The 24,216-nt window shown below is 41.4% G+C and overlaps 1 protein-coding gene across 1 annotated transcript in view; it reads left to right on the top strand.

The window, feature by feature from the left end:
* szt2 (SZT2 subunit of KICSTOR complex) overlaps positions 1-24,216 on the top strand; it is a 188,464-nt gene that overhangs the window by 5,338 nt on the left and 158,910 nt on the right. The window contains exons 3-17 of the mRNA XM_078408309.1: positions 710-883; positions 2,597-2,767; positions 4,913-5,044; positions 6,535-6,703; positions 7,557-7,663; positions 8,386-8,596; positions 8,682-8,852; positions 11,166-11,397; positions 11,555-11,684; positions 15,172-15,317; positions 15,537-15,689; positions 16,130-16,244; positions 19,070-19,275; positions 20,280-20,516; positions 22,615-22,693. Coding sequence (XP_078264435.1) covers positions 710-883; positions 2,597-2,767; positions 4,913-5,044; positions 6,535-6,703; positions 7,557-7,663; positions 8,386-8,596; positions 8,682-8,852; positions 11,166-11,397; positions 11,555-11,684; positions 15,172-15,317; positions 15,537-15,689; positions 16,130-16,244; positions 19,070-19,275; positions 20,280-20,516; positions 22,615-22,693 — 2,433 coding nt within the window. The remainder of the gene's footprint in view (positions 1-709; positions 884-2,596; positions 2,768-4,912; positions 5,045-6,534; positions 6,704-7,556; positions 7,664-8,385; positions 8,597-8,681; positions 8,853-11,165; positions 11,398-11,554; positions 11,685-15,171; positions 15,318-15,536; positions 15,690-16,129; positions 16,245-19,069; positions 19,276-20,279; positions 20,517-22,614; positions 22,694-24,216) is intronic.

Consider the following 24,216-nt stretch of genomic DNA (forward strand, 5'->3'; position numbering starts at 1 on the left):
AAAGGTTTGTCCATTTATTCTGAGTCTTCCCTCTGGTCCTAGACTTCCCCCAGTACTGGAAACATCCTCTCCACATCCACTCTAACTAGGCCTTTCATTATTTTATAGGTTTCAATGGGATCCCCTCTTTTATTGGAATTTCACCATGGCAAATCACTCAACAGGAATTTTCTGTTCAGCTTTTTTTTGTTAAATTGTAGGTAAACCTTTTCCAGTCAGAGAGTTGTTGGAAAAACTTTTTCAGTCAGAGAGTTGTAGGAAAAACTTTTTCAGTCAGAGAGTTGTCAATCTGTGGAACTCTCTGCCTCAGAAGGCAGTGGCGGCCAATTCTCTGAATGCATTCAAGAGAGAGCTGGATAGAGCTCTTAAGGATAGCGGAGTCAGGGGGTATGGGGAGAAGGCAGGAACAGGGTACTGATTGAGAATAATCAGCCATGATCACATTGAATGGTGGTGCTGGCTCGAAGGGCCGAATGGCCTACTCCTGCACCTATTGTCTATTGTCTAAACAACATTGCCACATGTTCTAGAGAGACAATGGAAGAGTCCTCAGTCATTGCAGTTTTCCTACTTTATTTATGATAAATGCCAGTTTTACACCAGAGTTTACTTTATGAATGAAATGTGGAATTGTATGTATTTTTAAAATGAATTGCACATATAACTTCTTACAACAATGTAATAATTTGACATTTTGTCTTTTTTATAGCTCAACTCCAAGAATGAACTGGATATTTTCAGTGTCCTACCAAAGGGCTGGCAGCAGGGTGAACCAGTTACTGCTCACACTTACCAGTTAGTACCCTCAACCCACATTACCTTCCTTGCTCAGCGATATCGGTTTGTTATTGAATTGGATCTCAGTCCATCCACGGGGATTGTGGTAAGTAATTGTCATATTGGAAGGAGAACACTGGATAACTTTGCATCTGATAAACATTGTGCACTTAATTAACATTTAAGTTGATGGCATAAGATGTAGGCTTGTTACAAAATTCTTGCTATTGAGGGCGTGCAGCGTAGATTTACTAAGTTAATTCCCGGAATGGCGGGACTGTCGTATGTTGAAAGACTGGATCGACTAGTTCAACAGAGCTTTATTTGTCATTCGGTACCAAGGTACTGAACGAAACTACATAGCAGTCACACAAAAAAGAAAAAGAACACAAGACACATGACCCCAACACAAACATCCACTCCAAACACCCCCTCACTGTGATGGAGGCAACAAAACTTCCACTCTCTTCCCCACGCCCACGGACAGACAGCTCGTCCCCGACCGACCCGCACAGTCCCCGCACCGGGCGATGGAAGGCCCCGCGGCCAAGCCGCACCGGGCGATGTTAAGTCCAGCGGCCGAGGCTTGTATACACTGGAATTTAGAAGGATGAGAGGAGATCTTATCGAAACGTATAAGATTATTAAGGGGTTGGACAAGTTAGAGGCAGGAAACATGTTCCCAATGTTGGGGGATTCCAGAACAAGGGGCCACAGTTTAAGAATAAGGGGTAGGCCATTTAGAACTGAGATGAGGAAAAACTTTTTCAGTCAGAGAGTTGTGAATCTGTGGAATTCTCTGCCTCAGAAGGCAGTGGAGGCCAATTCTCTGAATGCATTCAAGAAAGAGCTAGATAGAGCTTTTAAGGATAGCGGAGTCAGGGGGTATGGGGAGAAGGCAGGAACGGGGTACTGATTGAGAATGATCAGCCATGATCACATTGAATGGCGGTGCTGGCTCAAAGGGCCGAATGGCCTCCTCCTGCACCTGCACCTATTGTCTATAAACTTTTTTTGCTAATTCTTAGGAGAAAACATCATAATTGAGAATCAGGGTAATGTATCAATGGTTCTTTAAACTTATTTGGAGCCTGACTTACTGAGTATTTCCAGCATTTCATTCTGATGTCCAGCATTTCAAGACTTTTTTTTACATTTCCAGAGCATAGCTGCAGGAATGGTTGCTGAAGGTACAGTAAGGGTGGTCACAAAAAACACAATTGAAGAAGTGCAGATGTTGAGGGGTTGTATGTCTGGAGGAGGTTACAGAATAGGTAGTGACAAGATTCTGGATTAATACAAAAATAGGGATGGAAATTTAAAAACCTGGTTGCAACACTTCAAAAGTAATCAATTGAAGTACCGAAAAAGTTAAGGAAGAAAATATAGTTGCATTTTTATGTTACTTTTCACTCCCTTTGAAGGCATTTTCTTCCAATGACCTGTTTTTGAGATATTGCTATAATGTTTGGCCCTGGGAAGATATATATTTAAGGTGAAAGGTTCTTCACAGATCTGAGATTACTTACTTTCGATTATGCCTATTGTTGTATTATACACAATACTCTGGTATTTTATTTTATTCTTCACATGTTTAAATTATAACGTTTTATTTTTAATTGTCTACTGTATATCGTGTTGTATATCCTTGCGAGCAAAGCACCAAGGGAAATTCCTTGTATGTACACTACACATACTTGGCTAATAAAATTTATTCAATTCAATTCAAGTACACATTTGAAACTAGATATTGAGTTTTTCCTCTTTTCCAACATATTTATTTCTCACATTAAATGAAAGTTTTTGTTTGTTTCTGCAGGATGATTCCACTGGTGAGCTGATCTTTGATGAAGTATTTCACGCACTCTCTAAATGTTTGGTAGAATTGTTGCGTCCATTTAAGATCCCAGGTACAGACATAGTGTTTCAGCCTGAGATCTTCATTACAATCCTTGCTTATTCTTCCATCATAGGACTTCAAACTCATCAGGTGAGCACTTTTTTGTTAATTTTGAAGATCCCATTTCCTTGCCTGAGGCTGCCTATTTGTATATAAGTTACCAACATTGTGTTAGTGAATTAAAATTATGATATTAACGATAAAAGGAAGAAATCTTTTTGGACATACGTTCAAAAGATAAATTATAAATTATTTTTAGATTCATACAGCGTGGAAACAGGCCCTTTGGACCTACTTGCCCACACCGAACAACGTGTCCCATCTACACTAGTCCCACCTGCCTGAAGAATAAAAGTAAAAAAACGCATTTGAAATCTGATATGGAAACACAAAATGATTTAAATAGATGGGGCTTCCTGGTTAGCGTGCATCTGCGGAGTGAGAAATAGAGTTAACATTTCTTCAGAAGGGTTGTTAGCATGAAACATAATTCTATTTCCCCCTTAACAGCATTCCCAGATGCTGTCTAAGCCACTGAATAGAGTCATAGTCAATAAATGCTTTAGTTGCCTAAACTAACAAGCATTTCCATTAGTTTCTTTTTGTATGTTCATGCATAACTGTGTTCTTTTTCTATATATTTACGGGATAAATTCAGAAGTAATTTCTGCACACAATTCATCCTCTTTGCGTACAAAATTTCTTTAGCTGGAACACCTATGTAAATGCTGAATGCATGTGCTTTACCTACCTTTTATATGTTGATTAAACTTTATCTCTTCTCAAGAGAACAAAGGAAATGCAGTAGTAGACTATTCACCCCTGTGCATACTTTGCTATTCAAAATGAGCATGGCTGCTCTTTCTCCTCAGCACCACTTTCATGCACAGATCTTGTGTCCCCTGGCTCTCTTAAGATCTAAAAAGCTATCGATCCCTATGAATATGGTCGGTGACAGCCTCCACAGTCCTCTCGGGTAAAGAAACCCAGTCTGCTTATGCTCTCCTCTTGTAATAAACATGGCATTTCAGTAATTAGTTGAAGCAGTCGTTATTTAATCCAATGGCAGTAAATAAGACAATTGAGGTCTGGATACCATTCTGCTTTATTTTAGATGCAAGTGCCTTCCAATGCTCTGATACAGGAGTGCATCTTTCACCACTTGCATTTGGAGCAATTAAAAATCCAGTCCAGGTAGTCATGATGAAATTTCTGATTCCAAACTCCCTTAGTATCAATCCTGTTCAAGATACAAATGGAACTAAACAAATTACAGTATCCCAGATCAAAAATCGTGGAAAAGAAAATGAAGTAGGATTCCAACACTGGTTGAGGATAGGAATTCAAAACACGCAAAGAATGTATTTAAACTATTGTCTCGTTGAATGTGTAATGTGCCTAGTTGGAAGATGACGTACGATTCTTTGACTTCTAAACCCAAATCGGACACTCCCAGTTCAATGAGACAATAGTTGGGGCAAGATGGTAAAAGCTAATGAATTACAAAAGGTATCTGGAAGAGGTGATGGAATCTGAAGTTACCAGAAATGTTACGTTGGAAATCTGAGACACAAAACACAATGGGTTTTATCTGAAATTAGTTGAATTTATTATTGAAGACCATAATGTACCTAGTTGGAAGATGACAAATGATTCTCCAAGCTTGTCATGGTCACTTCAATAGTTTCAGTCAATTGGCTACTTCAATTTCTCTTGTATGTAGGACTTCCGGCATCGGCATTATTTCTCTCTTGGTAATTTCAGGTAACATTTGGGCTCTGTTTATCGCTCCTCCTGAGATGGTGCATAATAAACACTCTCTCAGCTGTCATCTCTGTTATTTGTGTCATTCAATCTTAGATGGTCCTTGGCCTATCACAGATTCTCACTTTGTTCTTTCTGCTCCTTTCCCCTCAATCTGCCACTTAAAAAGTTCTAACTTTTCCCAGTTCCAATGGAAGGTTATTGACCTGAAATGGTGCCGTCCACAGGTTCTCTTTGACCTGCTAAATATTTCCAGCATTTTAAGGTTTTCAGCATCTGAAGGATTTCATATATGGATTACTCCTCGCCTTTTATTGGCATAAGACACGTTAAATTAAATAATGACCATTATGGCCAAACTAACTGATTACTTTTTCACACAAGTCTATCACATCACTGCTGTTTGTGCCGGGTTGTATGTCGTTAGCAAATATTCTTACAACTAAACTTGTCAATGTCTATTTACTATAGGTTTTGGTTCAAGGCTGTCTGTTGGATCAAGCCAATTTAGAAACCTACCACCAAAATATCTATCAGCAATTGCGTGCATTTGAAAACAATGTAGCTGAAGTTCTTCAACAACATTATAAACCCAAAGTGCAGGTCTGTATCTCAGAAGCGTGGAAAAGAAGAATGTAATTGCATCGCATGGTCTGGTGGTTTTTGTGCTAATTGAGTCTTGAGAGGCTGGAGTAAGACATGAAAATTGTGCTTTAGTGTAACAAAGTGACTTTTATAACTGGGGGCTTAATACCTTTCTAATGTGTGTGTTACTTATGAACAGTGTGTACAAAATAAGGTGGTAAACTGAGGTTATTGCCTTGAATCCTAGGTACAAGGCAGGGAAGTATTCCAAATCAAGAAGTAATAGTTCTGATTTGATAAAACAAGGAATTTACTTATTTCTCTCTTCCTTCCCATTCCACAACCATTGTTAACAAGGACATTTCTTGAAGTACTTCTTGCACCTTGTATTATAAGCAGAAAGTGAAACCCTTGAGTACATCGGTGATCTGGTATCCTGTCCTTAATGGGGCAGCACAGTGGTGCAGCAGATAGTATAAGAAAATAACTGCAGATGCTGGTACAAATCGATTTATTCACAAAATGCTGGAGTAACTCAGCAGGTCAGGCAGCATCTCGGGAGAGAAGGAATGGGTGAAGTTTCGGGTCGAGACCCTTCTTCAGACTGATGTCAGGGGGGCGGGACAAAGGAAGGATATAGGTGGAGACAGGAAGATAGAGGGAGATCTGGGAAGGAGGAGGGGAAGGGAGGGACAGAGGAACTATCTAAAGTTGGAGAAGTCGATGTTCATACCACTGGGCTGCAGATAGTGTTGTGGTCACAATGCTGCAGCTACTGTGAAGCAGTGGCTCTACCATCTATGCCATTGTGCTACCCAACTGTCTTTAAGATGTGAATGTTGTGACTTTAGGTCTGTGTTTGATAGCTTTCTCAATTGAGTCACCAGCCTCCAGATATTGCAAAGTGGATGCTGCAAGGTCCATTTGGCTGAGTGTGACTTTGCCACTTTGAATTTAGTGCCTTGCTCCATCCTAGGTGTTCCCTCCATTTTCATCTTTTTTTCCGTTTGAATGTGGTGCTAACGGTACACCTGAGTGGTTTGCCAAACCAGTTAGCAGTGAGCCACAGTCACATTTTGACCAGACCAGATAAAGACAGCAGATTTTCTCTCCTCAAGGACATTGATGATCAGATTTTGGTTCATTTGGGCAATTTATTTGTTTTTGTTATAATTGGACAAATTGCCTTTTTTCCATATCCCAGATTAACAACCAAATTTAAATTCCACAGTTGTTGTGGTTTGATTTGAACTCTTATCTCTCAATCCATGTTTGCCAATTATTCCAGCAGTTTAATGACACCACCACAACTGTACCCAATGTCAGATGAACTGAGAGGGATGGTTTATGGAACAGGCACTTTCTCCAGTGGAAGGAAATGGATTAGGATTTCTCTACAAGGCTGCATATTAAAAAAAAAACTTTACAAATCCTTTAACCTTAATTTTGCTTTCATTTAACTAGTTGCTACCTGCTATTATATAAATCTAATCTATTTTGTCTTGTAGTTGCAGTCTGATCGGTCAACTTTATCCCAAGGAGATTCTGCTGATGTTTTTTATGATCAGTCTTCACGGAAGATAGCTTTTTCCATGGTAACATCTGATATGGGGCTCGTCAACATGATCCGCAATGGCATTCTTGCACTTCAGTTACTGCCATCCAACTCCAGTGCAGGTTAATATTTTTCCACGAATGTCTTTAAAAAAACCCAACCTGATGTTTAATTCCTCTGATCGCCCGGCAACATTAGTTCTGTTATCCCACTGCCTGCGTATTAGGGGCAGTTTTATAGAGGCCAACTATTGTTCTCTTCATATCTCAACCACGTCAATTGGTTTATTTTATAGTTTAGGGTATGCAATCTTGGAATCCCATTGTGATAGGCATATTTGGACAGTGGGCAACTATTGTTTGTTTTATGGAACATTAGCTCGAATGCCAGGAATTAAGATAGGTTGTCGCTGGGGAAGTGCTTCATAGGTAAGAGGACACCTGGAGAATAGAAAAATGAAACAGGAAGAAATGCTTAAGGTTGAGGTCTCCTCAGACTCTCAGGAGGGGTAGAGGATATTTTGTACGTCCAATTTAGTCTTCCTTTCTCATATGGGTGTTGAATGCCAATTGCTAAAGTTCCGCCAAGTGTTTTCCACCATGGAATGATGTTTGAGCAGTAAACAGCACTTTTCAACTTGATTCTATCCAAACTAAAATGGAATGACTTCTTGTGAATTCCACAATATAAATATGAAGAATTATCTTGGCCTGTAATTTACAATTAAATGTTTAATTGGACCTTCAGCTGAACTACATTTTTGTTTCAGTTTTTGTAATTATGAACATTTTAGATGATTAAGGCTAAACATTCATCAAGCAATGGGATTTGTCTGAACCCTGAGCCAGAAATAGATACCAAAATAATAATTCTAAGATAAGATCAGATTCACTTTTTGTCAGTGGATTTGTGTGGCAGCAGTGCATTGCTCTTGCAATATTCCCATGAAATGGCATTTACTTGCTTCTCTTACAGGCATAATAATCATTACTGACGGTGTAACAAGTGTACCAGATATTGGAGTGTGTGAAACGTTGTTAAACCAACTACGCTGTGGAATGATTGCCTGTTCCTTTATACAGGTAAATTAAAAAAAAGAAACAAGCCTTTGATTATGGGAGATAATGCGATATTATTTTATACATTAGACATTGTTACGATATTATTTTATACATTAGACATTGTTGTTTAAGGTTTGAAACTTCTTAGGCATTAGGCGCCTCTCTAACTAATTAAGGCGCTCTAGACATTCCTTGCCCTTGACACGTGTATGTAACTGCTCTGCTCAGGCGGATAATTAATGGTGGAGCGAGGAGGAGAAACATATCAGTTGGAATGATGGATGAACCAGAATAGAAGATAATGGTGGCAGATAAAGAAAGACAAAGGCCTTGGGGTGATGAATGGATGTGAGGGATGGACTAGCAGGGAAATAAGGGAGGCGAAGTATGAAGGGATGTGAGCATTGAGATAAGGATAAATTACTGAATGGGATTTAATGGTGGCGGGACAGATGGGTGACTGCAAAGAAATGAATGACTGAAGAAAGGAGTGTGGGTATGAGGTAATGTAAAGAAGATAAGGTTTGGAATAATCCTATAAACATAGACTGCCCGATGTACTAAGTGGGCAGTCAGATGGTTGACATCCTGATTGTTCCAGCCGTTGTTTGCAAATAAAGGCTTTTAACTTCTTGAAGAATTCTCCGTGTCATCTGCTTCATTTTGAACACCGGTAACCACGACATGATCTCAAAATAGCAGGCTGTTTTTGTATGGTATAACCATTCTTCTGCTTTTCGCAGGTTGGAGGTGTGTACTCGTATGACTGCAGCTTTGGTTATGTACCAAACTTGGAACTAATGAAATTCATTGCCATGGCAACGTTTGGCTCGTACATGCCCACGTGCCCGGAAATTACTGAGGGCAACCTGAACATGAATGCCTGTCACAAGGCCTTCCTGCTGTACAGCTTCTTGAGACCTGGAGAGTCCATGAACCCAGAGTATTACTGTGGCAAGTATATTGACAGAAATTTCTAGGATGTTTGCAAGAATTGATCGTTTTGTTTCTATTCATTGTTTTTCTTCTTTAAACCTAGTGTCTCAGCACAAACTATTCAATGAACACCTCGTGTCTGCCAGCAGTAATCCTGCACTGGCCATGAGACGGAAGAAGCACGCTGAGAATGAGGTGCATGCAGACCTCATCAGTGTTGTGTCTGTAAGATTGCGGGAGGGCTACACAGTGAAGGAACTTAATATCATCAAAGGTAAATAAAAATGCTGTTACAGGTCAAACCTTTGAGGAGGACATTAGTGTGATGGGATGTGGCAGAGTAGCTGAGTGGAACAGATTCATTTGATTGTGTGACTTTGTGAAGAGAGTTCAGTTAGATTTTGTGATAGTGTGATCTCAACTAATTACTGTTACTATCATGGCAAAACTAATTTTGGAGAATTGGATTTCACAGCCAAGACCTGTAGAGTTTATCTTCAACTCAATGACTTGATAGAGACTTTTTTGGTTATCAAGTTCTGACTTTGGTTCAACTATGGGAAGATATATGTTTTTTATTAAGTACCCCACATAAGAGTGCATGAAACCTTGCTTTTTTTCCAGTAATCTGAAATTCAAGTATTTATTGCTCATTTTCTATTCTTAATGCAATGCCCTAGTGTAAGATTTTATCGGGGAATCAACACCATTCATTTACCTCTTGTCCTTGTTCTGGAAAGCCAAAGCTTTTCTGTCAATACCAGGAGATATGTTGGAGAATGACAGCATATTCTCCACTTTCTGGATGAGTGCAGCACGAACAACACTCAAAGCTTAATACCATTTGGAACAAGGCAGCTCACTTGATATCCAGCTCACCATTTGCAATGTTTACTTCCTCCACTGACTGACGTTTTACCAAGAGGACTGGATGTACCACAACGGCACCTTTCATATTTCTGCCCTACAGAGAGGGGAAGGGCACGGTGCATGGGAACCTACAAGTTCCCTTTCTTCTCACATACTATTCAAATCTAGAAATATGTTGTTAGTCATTTTGTTACTTGATCTGAATCCTGAAGCTAGCCACCCAACAACACTGGGAGTTTCTCCACCAGAAATGTGCAGTTCACAATGCATGGATGAGCACCAGGAATGCTATGCCATAGAAGGTTTGAGGCCAAGTGCTGAGACGTGGGATTAATGTAAGTGGGCATTTCATGGCCAGTTTCCATGCTTAGTCACAATTTTTTTAACTAATATCCATCAGTTCCAGAACCATTCTGGTAAATCTCATGGATTTTATTTTTGTTTATTTATGGGATTAGGTGTTGTTGGTATCACCCTTAAGGGCCTGTCCCACTTAGGCGATTTTTTTTAGGCGACTGCCGGCGACTCTCAAAGTCGTAGCAGATCGCCAAAATTTTCTTTTACCCTACGACAATGCCGAGTCAGGTCGAGATTACACCTTCTTCGGAAACATCGCGAAAATTCCCACGCTGTCAATGCTTCTCCGGCATCCTAATTTTCTCTGAAATCACTGACAAGTCGGTAAGTATTTGAGAGTTTTGAAATATAACATCTTGCCCGGGTTACTTGAAAACCAAGCCTCACGGTAACAAGGCATAAACTGGATTGACTTCCAGTTTACTAATAGCGGTATTAAGAAATTTAATTTTAAAAGTGGTTAAATGGATTTTTGTGCGGAGTGTGGGCATTCCTTGAAAATGTACGGGAGATGCGTATCTGGTTTCTGGGTTGCATATCTGGGTTGGGAGCCTACTTTAAATGTAATCGCTGATTGCCATAAACATCGCAGAAATTCCCACACTTACCTGACCGTCAAACTGTCGCCTCCAATCTACCTGTCAAATGTCCTCACGGTAAGTAAATTGGTTAAACACAAGTATTTTATGGTATCTTCAAATGACTTTAGTTAATTTAATATTACGTGCTTCTAAGTGCATCTAAGAGAACCTAGCAAACCTGGGGACAACAGGACAATAAGCAACGATACCTGGCGACAAGCCAGCTGTCGCCGAGAAATTTCATACCGGTTGATGTCTCAGCGACGCGCCGAGATCCACTACGATTCTTTGAAGACTCCTCACGATCATGCCCGCGACACCCCGGTGAACTGTCGGCAACAGCCTAGTCGCCTTAAAATCGTCTAAGTGGGACAGGCCCTTTACTGTTTGCAACATCTGAAAGTTTGGAATGATTGGCAAATTTGGAAATTTTACAGTATTCCAATAACCACGTCATTTAAATACATCCTAAGCACAGCAACACTGAAGATTGGGGAACAGTGCATCCTGTCATCCTTGAATCTGAAAAAAACCAAAGCATTTGGTTTAACTTTCTACTTTGTTATCTTAGAGTCACAGAGTCATACAGCAGGGAAACAGGCCCTTCAGCCCAACTTGTCCATGCTGACCAACATGCCCCAATTGACCTCAAGCCATTTTTTAAATCCCTGCTGGCAATTAACCATACTGCTCCATGGTCCTTACTTTTTATGGTCAGCCTTTTATGTGGGAGATTTGTGATTTATATATTTTCCCTTTTGTTCATTTTCTGATTTTAGCTGGAACTCAGTTAGAAGTCAAGCTGGTGCTTCTTTGGAAACAGAACATGAGAATTGAGTACCTGGTGGTAGCCTCATGGCCCCTGGATCCAACCAAGCATTTGACGTGGGTGGAGGTAACAATGGAGGGCAGCTATGACATGCTCCATGATATCAGCTGTACCATGAGGAAACCCATTACCAGCCCATATCGCACCACAGTAATCCGTCGTTTCTGGACTACTCTGCAGAGGTAAGTACATGGAATTACATGGCTTTAATAACAGGTGAGTATTGTAAATAGCAGAACAATGTTTTGATTTGTGATTGTTAGAAAGAGAGAGCAAAAGCTCTGAGTTCCTGTGTTTAAAGAATAAAAAGGCTGATGTCTATTTTCTATACTTTCTTAGCATTAATCAGACGGATCAGATGCTGGTGCATCTCAAATCTTTCAACACAATTCCTGAACACTACACTATCCCGGAAAGCACCAAGAATGGGGTTCCGTTATTCTATATCCCTCCAGGATCTACAACACCGGTATTCTATAGTTAAATATGTTGCTAATATATATACTGATCTTTGAAGAAATATAATGATTTTATGGAAAATATAAGTTCATAGTGCATGCACTCCGTGTTTTACGCATGTTTGATTTATGCGTCTTTGTAATAACGCGTTTGTTCCTTTAATACCAAAGCTTGATTTACACGCTGCTGTTTTCAGAATAACATGCTCAAATTTATTGCTGACAGCATAGTCACATACATGTTTAATTTACACATTTTTGAATGACATGCTATTCAAGCAAGTAACCCCCGCATAAAACTGTAGTTGATATTGTGGACTACTTAACATCCTGTACATATAATCTATGTATACAGGGGGCAAAATAACTGCAAAATGTGACAAAAAATTGCATGGATATTGAGTGTCTCGCAGTGTACCATCAAATGTGACCTTTCCATAGTTTCTATTTAAAAGTACTCTGGACCATGGATATTTACCTAACTCCCTTTTGAGTATCCTTAATTCCATTAAAATAATGCCAGCTGACTTTGCTTTTTTGTAAGCTGGCCAACTCAGTGGTAAGGTTTAGAACAGGGGTGTCAAACATTTTAGGTCACAGGCCGGAATGGGCAGAATGCGACTTCATGCGGGCCGGATCAGTTGTGCACGTGTGAACGCACGCGAGCGCCCGTGCTCCCACAGATTTTGTTGCCTTCGATTTTTCAACCCGCTCATGTGTGTCAGTCTCTGCTATAACTACAAAGTGTTTCACTTTACGAATTTCGTTTCTTATGAAGAAGATTGCCTAGCAAGTATTACTTTTATGATTGGTATCTAGGCCCTAGATAGAGTGGATGTGGAAATAATGTTTCCAGTAATAGGAGAGTCTACTTCTTCTTCTTGTGTTTGAAGCAGCAGAAATTATGTAACGTCCTCCAGGCGCTGTAGCCAGTGCAATGTGCTGTTGTCGAGGGCCGTGAGGTCTACCCCTCCACCAGGGGGACGGAGGACAGTGCAGTCGAAAATGAAGTGCTGCGCTGTTTGCTGGTCCGTTCCACACATGCAGGCTGCTGATGGACGCAACCCCCAACGATGCATGTTGCCGTTGAACCGGCCGACCCCTGTGCGGAGCCGTTCAGGGCGACCCACTCTTTGCGGGGCGTGTCCGAGCCGGGTGGGGCTGTGGTGTTCGGTGCGACAGTGAATTGAGGAGGTTGCGATGTCTGTTCCCAGCTGGTTCTCCATGCTCCTAGTTGGTTGAAACCGGAGCCACAGAGGGTCGCTGCATGACGGGAGAAAGGGTGACGAGATGACACTCGTTGAGGTCCCAGCTGCTGTGAATCCTGGGCGAGCAGGTGCAAAGGATGTTTGGCGTCCGATGGGGCCTTGTACACCAGCCTTTGAGTGAAGAACTCTGCGAAGCTTGGCGGGTGTGATACCTGCGAGCACCAGCAGGAGTAGGGCGTAGGCAGCCAGTGATGGCATCAGAAGCAGATAGGAGAGTCTAGGACCAGAGGTCACAGCATCAGAATAAAAGGTCATACATTCAAAATGGAGATGAGGAGGAATGGGTGGTGAATCTGTGGAATTCATCCTTTCGCACTTCCCTCACAGCCAACGTAGACCTGCACATCCACATCAGTGCACAGATCCCTGTAATCTCATCCAAGCCTCTCCCACGCTGGAACTTCAGGAAAGCAGATTGGAAAGGTTTCACACAAGAAGTGGAGGGAAAGATCATAAGTCTTGAACCTGTCCCCAAGAACTACAAGTCCTCCTGTACGATCCTGAAGCTGCAGCAAAGAAGTACGTCCCTAGAGGCTTCCGCAAAAACTTCGCTCCTTGCTGGCTCCCTGAATCAGAAGACCTCTTGAAGCAGTATTGAGGCCACAGGTGACCCAGACACTGCCACAGTACTCACCTCCAGTTTAAATTCCATTTGGAATATTTTGGAGGACCAAGAACCACAGAACTGCTAGATTCCCTGGATGCAGCAAGACAACAGCGCTGGCAAGAGACTGTAGATGACTTGAACTTCACACACTCCAGCAGAAAGACATGGACTCTCCTTCACCATCTTGGTTCAACTGCCCCTGCCCGGTACAACCCCCCAAGGTGTCAGCAAATGCTGTAGCTTCTCGTCTGCTGGCAAACTCGAAGGTCGCCACTTCCAAAGAAGCCTGACAAGAAGTGAGACAGAGCTTGACAAAGTCCATCTCATCCTCAAGCACCTTTCTAATCCATACACTCCAGTTGATGTAGACAAAGACCTGTCCTCGACTAAAGCTGGGAAAGCAGCAGGAGATGATGGGATTTACCCGGAATTTCTGAACAACCTCGGCCCCCAAGGACGCAACTGGCTGGCTGCTTTTTTCACCCATGTCCATTGTAGAGGAATTATCCCTAAGGCTTGGAGAGAGTCCAAGGTCATCGCCATCCTCAAGCCTGGGAAGTCTGCTGATGATCCAGCTAGTTACCAACCCACCGCCCTCTTGTGTGCATCTTACAAGCTGTTTGAGCGCCTCCTGCTTGCTAGGATTTCTCCATTGGTAGAACCTGTTCTGCCCAGAGAGCAAGCTGGCTTTAGACCTGGTAGTAGCTGCGCAGATCAAGTCCTTGCCCTCACTACCAATATAGAGGTTGGCTTCCAATGTGCCCTGAAAACTGGTGTTGCTCTCATCGATCTGTCATCAGCTTATGACACCGTGTGGAGACATGGTCTGTCGCTGAAAACTTCCAGAATCTTGAAGTGCCAAACCACCATGCCGTGCCCTCTCATCCATCCTCAGCAACCGTAGATTTAGGGTCTCGCTCGGGGACCAGACCAGCTCTTTCAGGTCCCTGAATGATGGCCTCTGCCAGGGCTCTGTCCTCGCTCCCCTACTCTTGCTCAAATGCCAAACTATAGATTACAAGAAAAAAAATAAAGACAAATCTTAATTTCTCACCCAAAGTTTCTGCAAGTTGTTTTGGGTGATACTTGGTGTGTTACCAATGTAAATGTTAGATTGGGAAATGAATTCTGGCCTAACTGTGGAGGTGTCTAACACAGATAAAACTTCAAAATAATAAGATGAAAATTAAGAATTAAAATTCTTCACATGCAAGGTGATCAATACTGAAAGAACCTACAGATAATATAATAGAAACAGGAGGCCTGGAATAATTTAGAACATGGCTACCACAAAGTGGGGACTTTAATGTTGTTTTGGAGAAATAAGCTAGAGGACACCTGTTCATTAAATCATTGACCATAGAGGCCTTTCAGTCCTTTTGCGCAGGTGCCAGCTTTTTGCAATAACTATCCAATCCTTCAATAGAATTTGACACATGAGTGGGAGTCAAACATCTTTTGTATCCGTACGAATGAGGTACTTCACCAGCTCTTTCTGGAATAATCAACCTAGCTTAGCTTTCAATGAAGTAAGGTCATTATCTGTGCATTAAATCTGTTATGATTGAATTATTCATTTTTATTGCCAGTATGTATGCAATTTTAATACATCGTCTTCTCTAGGTATTATCTCTGCAGCATAGTGGTGCTAAGGACTCCAGTCAATCCCAGTTTGCCTCTTATTGGAAACCGATATTATCTATGGATGCCAGTTTCTGGCAGCGGTGGCTCCACATGCATCGCATTGGCATTCTGCTGGAACATGATAAGTATGTTTATAGTCACTGGATTTGTGTGATTCTTCATTTTGGATCTTTGGATATTGGGAAGGAATCGTGCTGCTTCCGCACTAATGTTGCAGTTTCGTTTGAACTTAACCTTACGAGGAAGAAAATGCAGTGCATCGATGTTCTTGTTTGATTACTCCTATGCTTTGCCTTTCATAAACAATTTAGTGTCGCTAATACTTGTTTTTAATGCATTTCCAGCCCAGTGCCAAAGCACATCCATACTCCTGGGAGTAATGGTCGTTACAGCACCATCCAGTGTCGCATCTCGCTTTCAGCACTAACTTCCCTTCTAAGGGATTGGAGTAGTTTTGTGCTGGTAGAAGGCTATTCGTATGTTAAGCTCCATTACAAGTACGGATTCATTTTTACTTAATACTTTCTGCTTATCGAATTTGGGAGGTTAACGTTCATGGAGCATGCCACGTGTTGCAAATGTCTTCCAATGGCACCATACTCCACATTTAAAAGTGATAATGCACTTGAGATTGAAGGCTTAAGTTTAGATGTTCCTATCATTATTTAGCGCCATTGAAGCACAAGATAGTCATGCCTTTTGCAGTTCGCGTGTGTGAAGCACTGTCAACTTGCTAAAGCCAAACTGTCTAAGATGCTAATCTTTTATGGAACCATTTGAGGATAAAATATCGTGCTGAAATGAGAAAGTTAACTCAACATGAGGTTTGAATACTGGGGTGAAGAGTCATTGTTATGTGTTGGAAATAAGTACTTTCAATTTTTTACACCATCTTAAAGTATTTCATGAATCAAAAAGTATATTTTTTCATTGGCAGTGGAGCAGATCAGCCTCCGTCTTCATTTTACCTTGTACGGGTTATTTCCAAAGCTCCATGCATGGTGCTTCGTCTCGGGTTTCCTATTGGAATGCAAGCACAAGCTAGGAATAAGGTATGTCTTTTGGAACAGGGTATTGCTCGGTGGTTTGGAGCCCAAAGTTCCAGGGTTTTAGGCTCCCCGGCAATGAAGAATCGCTGATTATATTTCCAAATCAGGATGGTGTGTGACTCAGAGGGGAACCTGCAGGTCGTGATGTTCCCATGCACCTCCTGTCCCTGTCCTCAGTGTTAGAGGCTGTAGGGTTGGAATATGTTGTAGGTGTAACCCTTGGCAGGTAATTGCAGTACATTATGTAGCTGGTGCACAAAGTGCAACCACTTTGCACTAATGGTGGAGGGAAAGAATTGTTGATTGGGTGCCAAGCAGTCTCCAGTTTTTTTTATTTTTGCATAAGATAATATCATTTGGGCGGCATGGTGGCGTATTGTATTGTAGCGGTAAAGCTACTGCCTCACAGCGCCAGAGACCCGGGTTCGATCCTGACTACGGGTGCTTGTCTGCACGTGGTTCTCCCCGTGACCTGCTTGAGTTTTCTCCGAGATCTTCAGTTTCCTCCCACACCCCAAAGACTTACAGGTTTGTAGGATAATGGGCTTGGTGTAAATGTGAAATTGTTCCTAGTGTGTATAGGGTAGTTTTAATGAGGATGTTAGGAGGTTGCAGGGTGACTTGGACAGGTTGAGTGAGTGGGCAGAGGCAGTATAATGTAGATAAATTGAGGTTATCCACTTTGGCGGCAAAAATAAGGAGGCAGATTATTATCTCCATGGTGTCAGATTAGGTAAAGGGGAAGTGCAACGAGACCTTGGTGTCCTTGTACACCAGTCGCTGAAAGTAAGCGTGCAGGTACAGCAGGCAGTGAAGAAAGCAAATGGCATGTTGGCCTTCACGAGAGGATTTGAGTACAGGAGCAAAGAAGTCCTTCTGCAGTTGTATAGGGCCCTGGTGAGACCACACCTGGAGTATTGTGTGCAGTTTTGGTCTTCTAATTTGAGGAAGGATGTCCTTGCTATTGAGGCAGTGCAGCGTAGGTTCAGGAGGTGAATCCCTGGGATGGAGGGACTATCATATGAGGAAAGATTGGAAAGACTAGGCTTGTATTCACTGTTTAGAAGGATGAGAGGGGATCTTATAGAGACGTATAAAAATTATAAAAGGACTAGACAAGCTAGATGCTGGAAAAATGTTCCCAATGTTGGGGGAGTCCAGAACCAGGGGACACAGTCTTAAGAATAAAGGGGAGGCCATTTAAAACTGAGGTGAGAAGAAACGTTTTCACCCAGAGAGTTGTGAATTTGTGGAATTCTCTGCCACAGAAAGCAGTGGAGGCCAATTCACTGGATGAATTTAAAAGAGAGTTAAATAGAGCTTTAGGGGCTAGTGGAATCAAGAGATATGGGGAGAAGGCAGGCAGTTTCTGCAATACTTTCATTATTTTCTCTTCTCACTAATTGGCACTGACAATTTTAAATTGCTATTCTATATCCATTTTGTCACTTTTCACAAAGCCATTCTTATTTGGTCACTTAAAGGAAGAATGGTATTTATGCTAAACTTGATTAAGTTATAAATTATCTTGCTTTAAGATGTGAGGGTCACCTGGAAAACAAGCACAGGAATCTTCTAAAATGAGTTGAGGCTCTAAATTAAATCTAAAATTTAAGTAACATAGTGGTAAAAAAAATGCCAAAGTGTAAAAGGTCAAAACTCCATTCTCATGCAACAGTTTAAAGTTTAAAAAAACACAATTTAGGATTAATCCATCAAATATCCATCCACGAAGAACGGCCTTTTCTAGGTGCTATAAACACTTGAACTTGTTTCACTGGATTGTCCAGTTAAAATTTCAAGTGGAAATCGAATGGAGTTGTGAGGCATGTTTTGAAGCTATGGATTAAATACCCCCTGTTGCAGCTAAAGTCTTAACGGATTGCAACAGGAGGGATTCATTTATTCCCTGGAGATGATACACAGGTACACTGGAGACACACAGGACTGCACTCTGGAGCAAACCAAAACAAACTGCTGGAAAAATTCAGTGGGTCAAGCAGCAACTGTGAAGGCAGAGCCAAAACAAAGCAAGAATATGTGACAAATTTAATGAATAGCTAATTGGAATTGTTGGGTCTGGTGGTTGTTCTCATAGTGGTGTTTGAATTCAATAATTAGTTATTAGAGTCATAGAGTGATACAGTGTGAAAACAGGCCCAACCTGCCCACACTGGCCAACATGTCCCAGCTACATTAGCCCCACCTGCTCGCGTTTGGTCGATATCCCTCCAAACCTGTCCCATCCGTGTACCTGTCTAACTGTTTCTTAAATGTTGGGATAGTCCCTGCCTCAACTACCTCCTCTGGCAGCTCGTTCCATGGACCCTTTGTGTGAAAAAGTTACCCCAGAGATTACTATTAAATCTTTTCCCCTTCACATTAAATCTATGTCCTCTGGTCCTCGATTCACCTACTCTGGGCAAGTACTGAATGAATGGCAGAGTAGCTTTGGAGTTGAATAGCCTCTGTCTGCCCCTGAATCTAAGTGCATAAATATGTACGTCGTACTGCATATGAACATAAAGGATTGACTACTTGTTTCATTTTATGAAAGTACTAAGGCAATGAGGGATCAAATATGTAGTGACAATCCATGGGAATGAGGTGCTTTTATATTACCATTGGATGTCAAAAAACCATTTTGCTATGTTTGTTTGTCAGTGAAGTATTTAATGACGAGGAGTCAACAATCTCATCATCCAGTAAAACAAAATTCCAGTTTTGCACAGTATGGCCTGAAATTGGGTCTGTGCGTTTAGCATGGTGAATATTGACCACGTAAATTGTTCTCTCGTGTGTTGAATATGTTCTATTTGTATTGCCAGATTGTGGATGAGCTACAGAATCAAATACTCTCATTGCGATTTCCCCAGCGGGTGCAGAGCAAAGAAGCTACGCCAAAAGTCAAGCGAAAACTGCTAGGAAATGTCTCTCCTTCAAAGTCTCCCCCACTTCCCGCCACCCAGCTAGCACTTTCTGATCGACCTTGTGTAGTGATATTGAAGAAGCCACTGGAAAAACTCCTCCTCAGGTATTGGTGAATAGAAAATGAGTTGGAAACCCTTGCTTTGACAGCACACCCCTTCCGGCGTTTTCCTGAATCCATGTAACTACATAAAGACACTAATTAATAAAAGACAACGTGCAATGATAATCAGTATATCCACACATGGGTATGCCTATATCGAAGAACCAAAATGAATATAATCATTTAGTAACATTAAAATTAAAAAGGGTCGTGAATTTTATTTGAAAAATTAGAGATATATAAAGATGCATATTTGCATAATGATCATGGTAGGTTTTATAAATGACTAGACCAAGTGGATCCGTTGGGTCCAAACCTCTCCTGCATTGGTGCAGCACCCTCTCCTACCCTCCTCCCCCTCCGCCCCCCTCCCCCTCTCCATCCCCCTCAACCCCCCCTTATCCACATTCCTCCCTCCCCCTCCCCACTTCCCCCTCAACGCCCCTTATCCTCCCCCCTCCCTCCCCCCCACCTCCCTCCCCCTCCCTCCCCCTCCCTCCCTCCCTCCTCCCTCTCTAGGAGATAGATTTAAACTTTAAAATGTGAATAACCTTAAAAATATAACACCGATTTCAATAAAACTACTTGCTTTACCACTAAAGCGATGACGGTGAGTAAGGTGGGCCTAAAATTGTCAAGCTATCGTGTACCGTTTTGGCTGTAGTTCGATCAAAAATAAACAAACAAGAGTTTTAGTATATAGATATCTGAATTTTTATGTAAATTCTATTGGCATTTGGTTTGAAAATAAAATATATATAACAATGCCACAATTGTACACATGATAAGAAATCGAAGCAAGAATAGGCCATTTGGCTCTTGCATGCCTGCGTCATCCTTCAGTAACATCATGTCTCTTTTTAAAAACAAATCTCAGTGTCATTTCTTGTCGTGAACCTCAAGTCTTTTGATTCACCTGGTGTTTAAAATTGTCCTGTGAACAGTAGAAGTCGAGAAACAAAAATCTGAAATTTGTTTTCATCCTCACTTGTCTTATTACATTCAAGGTACGAGAAGCTTCCAACAGACTATCGGACTCCCTTTATCTTGAACCTGGACAACTGTGGACATCCTGCCTCCATGTCAGGAGCAACGACAATGACCACCAATCGCACAGCTTCATCCACATTGGCCTCGCTGTCGCGTTACTTCTATCATCAGCGCTGGGTGTGGTCTCTGCAGCCAGCTTTGGGGCCATTGCTACCCATTATTTCAGCAGCACAGATCCTATCTACTCTTACTGAGTAAGGCTGTTACTTGAGTTAAAACTAATCAACCCACTTTTATAAGCACACAATTTGATGCTGAAGGTTCTCACAACGATTTGCAGTGTTCTCCACATCCATTTGTTATGTATTATATTCCACGTTTAAGATGTGGGTCTTGCTTGACCTGCGATTTTTGTCTAGTCTCAGCTCAGCTAATTATTTTCCAATGTGTTGCTGTGCATTGTTTCTTAAAATATGCATGTGTGAAAGTGTAAGACTGATGAATATGCAAGGAATTCTGTAGTTACACGGAATTTCCATCTATTTAAAAAAAATAGCGCAATGCAATGAACAAACCCTACTGAAGATAGACACAAAAAGCTGCAGTAACTCAGTGGGACAGGCAGCATCTCAGCAGCTAAACAAACCCTACTGTATGGGTTGAACGGAACATGTTGCAGTGATCTATGTTTACAAGACACCATCTGCTTCAGATGTTTCCTACTACGTGGCAATGGCGACAAACCATGCACAAGGGGTCTCTTCATGCAAACACGTTGTGGATTATTTTTTTAAATTGGGAGCACAGTCTTTCAGATTTCCAAAGAAAAAGTAGAAATTCACCATTCCGGTCTGTTTAGTTTAGTTTGGAGATACAGCGCGGAAACAGGCTCTTTCGGCCGCGCCGACCAGTGATCCCCGCACATTAACACTATCCTATACCCACTAGGGACAGTTTTTACATTTACCAAGCCAATTAACCTACATACCTGTACGTCTTTGGAGTGTGGGAGGAGACCGAAGATCTCGGAGAAAACCCACGCAGGTCACGGGGAGAACGTACAAACTCCGTACAGACAGCACCCATGGTCGGGATCGAACCCGGGTTTCCGGCACTGCATTTGCTGTAAGGCAGCAACTCTACCGCTGCGCCAACGTGCGATTCTGTAAAATCTAATTTATCTTCGCAGTGGCAGGGAATATCCTGCCAACTGCTTTCCCTAACCCCTTGCTTCCTTGCTAGAGTGGCATTTGTCTGGAGCAGAATATCATGGAACAACTTGTTCTGCATAGATGACGCTGTCCTGATTAGCAAGCTCCACCCAAAAACACTTTGAATTTTGAATAAGTTACTTACATTCAAAAATATTCACAAAACATTTAAAGCGAAGGGAAATTGGATTAAATTAAAATTACATTATTAAAATAATGCTTAAATTGTTAGAACTTTAAAACAAATATGTTTAATACAATTGATTAAAGAAAAATTAGGTTTCTTCCTCACAGACAGTCCTATCTATCAAAAGGCATGGAGTTGCTAACTTGGTGTGTGTGCAGAAAGGATGATTTCCCCTTATAATTAGTCAGTAGAGATTTCGACCTATACATTTATAGACAAGTCTTGAACTTCCTGACACTCCCAACAGTTCTGTGTGGAATTGTTAACATGCTAGAAAGATTTGGGCCAATGTTATGCCTGGAAGATCCATGAAAGATATTTTATTTGGAAAATATTTAGATTCGTATATTTGTAAGACTACGTCAGTATTTGCACTGACCACTGGATGGGAAATGTTTCAAACTGTAGTTTAAATCATTTCATTACTTAGTTTGGAAGAAACAGTTGAAATCCTTTCTTGATTCATTGCATAAAAAATGAAAGTACTGGAGGGGTAAAAAAGGAATATATTCTGCAGGGAAAAAAGGAAAGAATTCTGTCCGTATCACCACAATAAATAAAGATAAGCAATAAAAAAAAATCTGTAATGAAAACTGTGTCGGACACACTCAGCGGATCAGGTAGTATGGTATGGTGAGAGAAACCTAGTTAATTTTTAAACCACTGACCTTTCATTGCTGTCCGGTAGAGCCACTACCTTGCAGAACCCGATCTCCGAGCTTGCATGTTCTTCCTGTGAACACGTGGATTAATTGGCCACTATTTATTGTTCTCAGTGTTCAAGCGAGTAGTGAAATCTGGAGAAGTTGATGGGAATGTGGGAAGAATAAAATGGAATTAATGTAGGATTAGTCTCAATGGGTGTTTCTGTTAATAGATCGGTTAATTAATCTCTAATCAGCAACAGTACAATCTTCATCCTAACTCTCCTATTTTCCTCATTTCACAATGTAGGATTCGTTTGGCTGAAGGGTTCCATTTTGCAGCTACTGGCGATGGTATTGTCACTATGGTGATTGAATTGCCAATAAGGGTAAGGATGAAGTGCTCCATAGAATGGAAAAATTTGTCTGTAGGTGACTGAATTCTGATTGGAAATAATAATCCTTATTTTAAAAGGAACTGGTCTTTGAGTGAGAAGGATACATCAGCATTAGCCAAAGAGATTTTGCAAGTGTTTTAAAGGAAAAGGGCAACTGGAGAGAGAATAGAGTACTGTCACAAACCATGGTGGTCATCTATGCGCTGAACTGCAGGAGATGAGCAAGGTCCTCAATGAATATTTCTCCTCTGTTTTTACCATGGAGAAAGTCGTGAAGACTAAGCAATTTGGAAAATTAATGGAGATGTCTGAGGACAATGGATCACAGTCAAAGAGGTGCTGGCTGTTCTAAGATGTTCGCAGTTAGAACAATCTCCTGGGCCTGATCAGATATATCTATGGACAATGGGAATCTAGAACAGAAATTGCAGGAGTCCTGGCTGAGATATATGAATCATCGTTAGACTTGGGTAAGGTGCAGGAAGACTGGTGGGTAGCTAATGTTGTGCCTCTATTTAAGAAGGGCTGCAAAAAACAAACCTGGAGATAGACACAAAAAGCTGGAGTAACTGAGCGGGACAAGCAGTATCTTTGGAGAGAAGGAATGGGGGACGTTTTGGGTCGAGACCCTTCTTCGGACCTGGGGTCTAGAGCAGCAAAATTAAAATTGCTGCAGGAAAGTTACTGGAGAAAATTCTGAGAGCTAAGATATCTACGCATTTGGAAAGACAAAGGTTGATAAATGATAGTCAGCATGGTTTGTGCATGGAAGATTGTGTCTCATGAATTTGATTGAGTATTTTTGTAGAACTAACCTTGAAGCTAGGCAAGGGCAGTGCCATAGATGTGGTCCATTTGTACTTCAGCAAGGCCTTTGATTAGAGTTCTGCATTTTGGCTGCTCTGAAAGATTAAATTGCATGGGCTCCAAGGAACGCTAGCTAACAGGGGCCTGGGCCCAGGAGAGCATTCTACAGCAGAGGGATCTCGGAGAACAAATACACAGTTCCCTGAAGGTGGCATCGCAGGTGAAAAAGGCTTTTAGCATGCTGGTTTTCATCAGTCTGGGAATTGAGTATAGAAGTTGTGACGTTATGTTACAAAGATATAAGATGCTGGTGAGCTACACATGGAGTATTGTGTTCAGTTTATGGACACTCTACTATAGGAGAGATGCCGTCAAGCTGGAAAGAGTGCAGAGAAGGATTAAGAGGATGCTGCCAGGTTCAAGGGCTAGAGCTCTGAGGTTGGGCAGGCTAGGACTTTTTTTCTTGGAGCACAGGAGGCTGAGGGGTGATACTATAGAGGTATAACATCATGGATAGGATAGAGTAAATGTGCAGTTTTTTTCCCAGGATAGAAGAATCAAGAACTCGGGGGCATAAGTTTAAGCTGAGAGAGGAAAGATTTAATAGAAACATGATGGCAACTTGTTCACACAGAAGGTGATGGTTATTATAGTGAACTGTCAGAGGAATTGGTTGAGGTAGGTACAAGAACAGCATTTAAAATCCA

This window comes from Rhinoraja longicauda, chromosome 11 (genome assembly GCF_053455715.1).
Source record: "Rhinoraja longicauda isolate Sanriku21f chromosome 11, sRhiLon1.1, whole genome shotgun sequence".
Taxonomy (NCBI): domain Eukaryota; kingdom Metazoa; phylum Chordata; class Chondrichthyes; order Rajiformes; family Arhynchobatidae; genus Rhinoraja; species Rhinoraja longicauda.